The sequence below is a fragment of the Chenopodium album genome, chromosome 10 (genome assembly GCF_948465745.1).
Source record: "Chenopodium album chromosome 10, dcCheAlbu1.1, whole genome shotgun sequence".
In the NCBI taxonomy this organism is placed as follows: domain Eukaryota; kingdom Viridiplantae; phylum Streptophyta; class Magnoliopsida; order Caryophyllales; family Amaranthaceae; genus Chenopodium; species Chenopodium album.
This window is the reverse complement of record NC_137843.1, coordinates 58,899,386-58,907,204: the sequence shown is the minus strand read 5'-3', so window position 1 is coordinate 58,907,204 and position 7,819 is coordinate 58,899,386. Positions and strand designations below refer to the sequence as shown.

The 7,819-nt window shown below is 33.7% G+C and overlaps 2 protein-coding genes across 2 annotated transcripts; both read left to right on the top strand.

Moving 5' to 3' along the window:
• Positions 1–1,616: 1,616 nt before the first annotated feature.
• On the top strand, positions 1,617–3,284 carry LOC145564348 (bidirectional sugar transporter SWEET3b-like). The gene is made up of 6 exons (XM_081624669.1): positions 1,617–1,730; positions 1,806–1,842; positions 1,959–2,181; positions 2,369–2,530; positions 2,746–2,865; positions 2,976–3,284. The coding sequence occupies exons 1-6, from the start codon at positions 1,694–1,696 to the stop codon at positions 3,228–3,230; spliced, it is 834 nt and encodes a 277-aa protein (XP_081480795.1). The 5' UTR covers positions 1,617–1,693; the 3' UTR covers positions 3,231–3,284.
• A 2,508-nt stretch (positions 3,285–5,792) lies between these two features.
• LOC145565579 (uncharacterized) lies at positions 5,793–7,686 on the top strand. The gene is made up of 3 exons (XM_081625535.1): positions 5,793–6,160; positions 6,927–7,196; positions 7,405–7,686. Exons 1-3 carry the CDS (start codon positions 5,804–5,806, stop codon positions 7,684–7,686), a joined length of 909 nt encoding a protein of 302 aa, XP_081481661.1. The 5' UTR covers positions 5,793–5,803.
• The last annotated feature ends 133 nt before the right edge of the window (positions 7,687–7,819 follow it).

Here is a 7,819-nt window from a genome sequence, read left to right as displayed (position 1 = left end):
CTATCAGTCTGGTTTCCATTCACCTGGAAATGGTGGGAGTTCACCAATCCACTCATCGTAATAATGTACGTTTCCTCAATTGACAAACTCGAGATAAGGATAGAGTACGTACTTTAACACCAAATGAAGTCTCTCGGAGATGAATCAAATTCCTCAAACTCTGAGCTTTACAGTTGAACCACGCACGCACACAAACAAAATTGAAATGTGGCTTAATATGTTAGACACGAAGCTTCTACTTGCTGTTGCAGCAATCTACATACACCACTATCACGTTGGAATCCATTGGAGTAGAAGTAGGGACTCCATATACACCATGGGACAGAGGGAACTTATTCTTTGCAACAGTCTTCATAACCTAGTCATTCAAATGCGTCACTGTGTAATATCATTGTTGATTAGGACATGTAAATCAAATAAGTCGAAAACATTCTGGAATACACGAAAGAAAGTCAGTACATAACAATAGTGCAGTTCTAATGATGCAACACATCATGACCATAATCTGTAAACTTTACAAAGATTGTGACGATTCCAGTCTCTAAGATTCTAGATCAACAGAAGTAGATTCTCTATGCATAAACAAGAATACATGAGATAGACAATGATACAGCACAAAAGATAAAAGCTACAAGAAAATTCTCTAAGAATATATGATTTGCTCAACTAAATAGGTCTTCAGAGGGAACTAATTGGTTGAAGAATAGGGTTCTCTTTGCACAGCCGCACATTACTTAATATGTTAAAGCTAATGACTTACATATTTTACTGACAGAACGTCCTACATTGCCGTTTCTTCCAACTTGTTTATCTCTGTTGTCAAGTCAGGTTGATTGCCTCTGTCAAATTACAATTTGCACAACTTTTAGCAGTCTATCAGAGTAAGAATACTCTTCCATCTAATATCAGTTACTTGACTTACTTTACTCGTCATCTCAACATATCCTAAAACAGTTGTCTGATTATGCCCAGCTTTTACTTATTTACTTCCATCAAAGATTAAAAGAACAAAATAACCAATAAGATCTTAATCTAAAGGATAAGTATGAGATTCTTTCTACATTAAGTCTTAGGAGTAAAAAGTTTGTCGTCCACAAATTTATGTAGGTCAGGGGACTTCGCGCCTCAATGAAGAATAAGCAAGAAAAGGGACTTGGTCCAAGCCATTCGTAATGGTGCTAAAAGTGTGTGACACACTGGATGCAACCAGGAAATGAAGTATGAGAATAAATTAACATTTGATCAGGATGTTGATAGCCACACTAAGAAATATTTAACAGAACTATGCTGAGGATTTAATTAATCTTATCACCACATTATGCTTTCTGATAATAGAGGTTTGATTGGTATTAGAAAAAAAAAAAAAAAAAAAAAAAAAGACAGCTCATGGACATGAACTGGAAAATAATACATAAACAGTTCACCTCATGTTGTTCACCTCATGTTGTTCCACCATCAAAACTATTTTGCCTAGTACAATAATACAAAAGTTATATGATCAGAATAAGTTAAAAGGAAAATTATGCTCCCAATATTTTTATATCGTATGCCTTTTGTCCTATCTTTGGCTCTATATATATGTATCTATCAAGGGCTGCCAAACAGACCATGCTGAACTAACAATAAATATTTGTGAAGTATCATTATCACACAGCCTTCTCCCTCTCAGCACCGGGATTGTTAGTGTGATAATATGGGGGATAAACTACGGATAGCTGTTGGAATATTGGGTACACCCCTACACTCTAATCATGTTAACTAAAAGAGTAACTCAAAAGGTTTACCATGTATCTTATCTTGTGCAGGAAATTTGGCTTCTGCATTACTTTACGCATCACCCATGTACTGTGAACCTCCACCCAATTGTATCATCGACTTATATTTCTTCTCTTTCTTTTTCTCCATGATCATAAGATATCAACTTTTTATATAACTTTCAAATTTCTATGTTTTCCCAGATTAACATTTTCAACAGTCATAAAGAAGAAGAGCACTCAAGGGTTTTCATATGTCCCGTATAGTGTTGCTCTACTCAATGCTCTCATCTACACTTGGTACGGCTTACCTATTGTAAGCAAAGGATGGGAAAATTTCTCCCTCATCACTGTCAATGGCCTAGGTTTCCTACTGGAATCCTCCTATGTCCTCGTCTATCTTTTCTTCTCTTCACCGAAGGGAAAGGTCAGTCCATTCAAACATCCTTGGAATCTTTTGATACTTCTAGGAGTCAGAAGCCTTTTTTTTCTTTTTCACACAGTTTGGGGAACAAATGACTAATGTTCATAATTTAAGCAACATATTATTCAATGAAAAAAACTCCGTCAAGGCTTGCACGAAGATTTTGAAATATTTTCATGACATGATGCAGGTGAAAGTTGCAGCATTGACACTGACCTTTCTTGCACTATTCGTAGCCACAGCATTAATCTCTGCCTTTCTGTTGCACGATCATCATAAAAGGAAAGTATTTGTTGGGAGTGCAGGGTTGATAACTTCAACAGCACTGTATGGTGCCCCTCTTATCGCTGTGGTGAATCTTCATAACTCATCATACTGTCTACAATTAAAACATCATGATTCTGGTTTTCCAAAACTAACAGATGCTAATTGGCTAAAGCACTACATGAATGCACAAATTATCATGTAACATGAAATCTATCATGTTTTGACATATACTTCTCGACAAATAATAAATTATTGGACCCTTTTGACAAGGAATTAACATCTTACCTGGATATACTGCAGAAGCAAGTGATAACAACCAAAAGCGTGGAATTCATGCCATTTAGTCTGTCACTCTTCACTCTACTTGCGAGTTGCTTCTGGGGAGCTTATGGACTACTGAGTCATGATCTCTTTATCATGGTCAGTGAAAGTCCAGTAATCTTCACTTGCCATACTATCATCCTTTTACATTTCATAGCTTCGTAAACTGCTTTATGATTCTTCTAACTCGAATTTTATCCACTTGGCAGTCACCTAATTTTGTTGGAATTCTCTTTGGCATCCTCCAACTGGTGGTTTATTGGAAATATAAAGGAAGAGGAATAGAGGAAGACACAAACAAATGGGATATAGAGAAGATCAAAGAGAAGCCCATCCAAGTGCAGCAACTGGTAACTGAAGACGAGACAAAAAAGCAAGAACTGAGTTATGCATACAGATTTCTACTTACACATTTATTTAATCTATGTATGCCACACTGCGAATATAGGTCGCAATTTGCATAAAAAAACTAATGGAAGAAATCTTTGTTCCTAGATTAAAAAAAAAAAGAAAAAAAAAACACTCTAAAAAACTATGATGAGATAGTTTTATATTAACCTTCCCTACTACATTATCTGATATTGATGGGTAAATGATTGAACCAAGTTAGGAATAAATTAAGTCATGAAGGCCAATATCATCGAATTTTAAGGCTCGCCCCGGGTTAACACAATCAACACAGATTCTATCAACATTTCAAGCATTAAACAAAACAGCATCTAGTCCTGTTATTTGCAAATAGATTCAATTTCATGACATTAAAGAACAGCTATATAATCTACCAATTTCAATAATTGTAAAAGTACCATAATTAAACAAATGATGTAGAAGCACAAACAATTGATCACAAACCCATAGCATGAACACTATATTGTCTAATCAAAGTTTCACAAATTCAATTGGGAACTTAGAATGTGACATTAAATCAAGAAATAACTTACGTATAGTTCATTGGCCACAAACTCCTACAAAAACATACTTCCTTCATTACATGCACCCATTTTGACTTTAACATTTGCGTAGGAAACAGGTTTGACCATTAAGAAAGAATTATTAAAAATTAATACTTTGAAAATATATACTTCTTCCATTCTTTTTTTATTACACCATAAGGGATTTCACGCTTGCCAATGCATTACTTTAGCTATCAATATCTTCAATTATACTTTTGTAAAAATGATAAAAATTTGATATTTGAAAAGTAGAGTTCGATACGAATCTAACTAGATCCTACATGACTATATTTTTCCTAATATGTAAATCACAAATGATTAAGTGAATAATGTAAAAGTCCTAATAGTGCAATAAAATAAAAACGAAGGAAGTATTAAAGTTAACCCAAAAAACAAATAAAATAATGCTATTTAATTTACATATTATTACTACTACATAATAAAAGTTGGTCAAAGTTGTATATGAGCAGCATAAAAGTCAACATGGTGCATATATTGCGAAACGGAGGAGGTAGGATTAACTAATTGCAATGAATTTGGAACAATGAGATCAAAGCAAACAAAATTAAGAAATTAATAATCCATAGAAGGCAAAGAATTGTGTATACCTCATATATCTTGGGATTGGTCATTGGTGTAACCAGTAAGCAGTGTTTTGCAAGTGACTAAAGCTTGATTAGGCATTTCGTCGAACAGTTGGAGTACAATCGCCGACATTGAAATGTACTCGTAACTTAGCTACTTAGGTGGATTTACTTCGGTTCAATTTTTTGAAGGTGGTTAACATTTGGAAGCAAAAGGTTCACGACATGGACTATAGAGTGAGAATGCCATGAAAACTTTACTACTCAGTATAATTAAAAATATTCAAAAACTTTTGTATATATCCAATGTATAATAATATTACTGTACATCGGGATAACTTTTGTTGAATTTAGGATAACTTTTACACTTTTTTGAGTAACCTTTATCAATAAAGCATAAATAACTTTTATTGATATCAGGATAACTTATATATAATGGGTAATTTTCATTTATTAAGGGTAACTTTTGATCATTTTAAGATAACTTTATCCTGGATATACAATATTTTTATTATACATCCGATTTTTTTAAAATATTTGTGAAAAATATTAATGATCAAAATTTTGCAGTGACATAAGTAAAATTTGGATAGTAGTACGAAGTATATTTTATAAGACTATAATGCATTTAAAAAATTGTGAAAGGCCAAGTGAGATAAACAAAAAGGAATACAAAAGGTATATTATTTAATACAATGAGATTAGAAATGCCCTTAATTTAATTAATCGAATTTATAGGATAGACACTTTGAAAACAAAAGAGAAGAATAAAGAGTTTGTCTAACTGGGATCAAACTCAAGCAAGGCTCAATTCTTACCACTAAGCCTAACTTTACTTGATACTCAATTACATTATCTAGTTTTGTATGGTTATGAACTTCTAGATCCATATTCATACTTTAGTTGCTTTTATGTTATGTAAATAAACTTTATATTTTTTTTTCAAAGGACACCTGTTTTATGTTTTGAGGGGTGTCAATTTAAACCAAATGTACTATCTAGATTTGAAGATGCCAAAAACTTACTTGATCGACTAGATCCAAAAAAATCTCGATTGATAAGATTTCAACTCATATAAATATGATAATTTAGCATAACTTTACTCTGAAATAGATCTAACCCAACACAACCTCATCAAATCCAACTTTGGTACGTGACCGAATTGATGTACACCTCAGTCAGTAAAGGAGGCGTTATTTAACAATTCCTTAAACAAACCACCTCCTCGTGCGCATTAAAAGCTTTGAGCTTATTTTTAAAAGAAAAATACAAAGCTGAAAAAACAATAAAACGTGTCAAACCAATGTAAATCTTACACTTAGCTTGCATATAAGCTCCCTACTTCCATGCATGAAGACACGTATCAGTTCAACTTAGCTTCCAACCATCACTATTATGTCATAACCCATTCTCTCTTATCAACATCATCATATAAACTTTATGATAATCCTTTCTTCATAAAGTTATCATATCAAACGATCCAAAATTAAAAAAATAAAAATGGTGAAACTAGCAAGTGCAAGAGAGAGTAGGCTATATGGGCCAAGGCTAGCAAGAAATCGATCAGAATACATGAATGCTGGGCTATACTTGTTTGGTGCAATCGTCTTATTAATGGGCTTTATAGCCCAATTCTCTAAGGAGCCCAAATCTGGCCTTCTCCTACTATTGATCGGTTTTTTTCTTATCACCGCCGTCAATGTTCATGATTTGGTGGCCCACCTTGCCGGAATCGATTACCGGTTGCCGTTGATGGAGTTTGATATTCAGCTTGCTCTTGTTGAGTTTGCTGTTCCTGTTGTTCAGATTCTTGGCTCGCTTTTGTCTTTCTTAGGAGTCCTTTTCCTACTCATTCTGGTATGTTTTTTTTAAGAAAAATATTTGGTTACACTTTTTTCTTTTGTTTTTTTGACGGATACTTTAATTTTGATACTCGTATAGTCGTATATACCACCGTTACCTAACTATTGCAACGTGCTAGAATTTGGTACCCCTAATGATAAATGCAATTTTTAAGGATGCAAATAAGCATGTAATATTATTACTCCGTAATTAAATTTAGGAATAATATTATTGATAATTTGAAAGTATTTACTTAGATGAACCTAACCAGAGTATGTTTTATTTTCCAACATGTAAAATAGATTGTATTAATTAATATGTTAGATGCATGGTCAAATAGGGGTGTGTTAAATAGTTCAAATGTTTAAATTTTGTACTCCGTAATATTCATAGAATCATAGCTAATTCCATAAGGAAAAATATTACAATTAATTTATTAAACTTGGCATCGGTTCTTCCGCCGCAATGACAAGATATTTGATTTATTTGATAGATAGGAGATCACAAAGAGCAATAATATAAACGGGATTCAATTTCGCATATTTTTTACTCCACTAAAAGCTTATTGATAGTGGATATAGATGCAACTAAGGCAATGTGGGTAGTTTTTCTTCTAGTGTACTTAATAAGATGAGCACAAGCACAAGACTACAAGAGCATCTTGAGCACTAAAAAACCCTGTCAAGATTTAGTAAGTAAAAAGCAAAATGGAGATGTTGTTATGTATGTTATATGCAGTATTCTAATTAGGATTTCTTTCAACACTGATTACCTGCGGCAGGAAGAGAAGGGTGTTTATCACAGCAGTTTAGAAAGGCATGCCTTGAATATGCTGATTGCCGGGCCAGTTTTATGGCTTATTGGTTCGATACACAATTCATGTCAAATCTACGAAAGAGCTGATGGCCATATTCAAATATTGCAAGAGAGTGTCAACATTCCCTTTTTATTGGCAAGCTTATTGTTTGTCGTTGGTGCAATTCTCAATAGCCGCGAGCAATCAAGATGGATTTACCATGGCCTCATGTTACTTGTAAGTCATTTTTTCTTGGTCTATCGTCTATGGTTGTAACGAGACTCAAATCATCAACAACCTCCCCAAGTCTTGTATTAGTTGAGGATGTTATGATGTACTGCATTCTTAAATTGATGTCATGAAACCTTATAATTTGTCAATATGTATGTTTTTAGCTAATTAAATTGTTGTACATTATAAATCTATGACTTCAACTAATGATATAATGTTGGAATGCATGCAGGGGAAAACATGGGTATGGTTGGGCATATTTGGGAGCTTACTATTGTTCATAGGAGGATTAATGAATGTGGTGAAGGTGTTCAAGATGCAACAAATGAATGGACTACGTTTAGAGAAGCTACGAGGAGGGGCTCAAGAAGGGTTAATTCGAGTGAGAGAAGGTCGAGTTCCTCTAATGAATGAGGAAAATCTTTCTTCTCGTCGATTAAAATCAGGAGCTGATCAGTCAAAAGGGCCTAATCCGGCAACCCCTTATAAAGATGTTCTTGTTGGTAACACTTGAATTGAAGGAGTAATATAGGAGATGGAGCAATGTATTATGTATATGACTTTCTCCATATTGATGAACTATTGATGATTGTGAAATCTTTTCTCGGCCTATTTGAGTAACAAGTTTGTTGCTAGAATCTTTTAAT

Coding starts and splice junctions, on each gene's coding strand:
- LOC145564348 (XM_081624669.1), top strand. CDS start 1,694: ATGGGGGATAAACTACGGATAGCTGTTGGAATATTGG. Junction 1,731..1,805: donor GATAGCTGTTGGAATATTGG/GTACACCCCTAC, acceptor TATCTTGTGCAG/GAAATTTGGCTTCTGCATTA. Junction 2,182..2,368: donor TCTCTTCACCGAAGGGAAAG/GTCAGTCCATTC, acceptor GACATGATGCAG/GTGAAAGTTGCAGCATTGAC.
- LOC145565579 (XM_081625535.1), top strand. CDS start 5,804: ATGGTGAAACTAGCAAGTGCAAGAGAGAGTAGGCTATATGGGCCAAGG. Junction 6,161..6,926: donor TCCTTTTCCTACTCATTCTG/GTATGTTTTTTT, acceptor TACCTGCGGCAG/GAAGAGAAGGGTGTTTATCA. Junction 7,197..7,404: donor TTGTAAGTCATTTTTTCTTG/GTCTATCGTCTA, acceptor GAATGCATGCAG/GGGAAAACATGGGTATGGTT.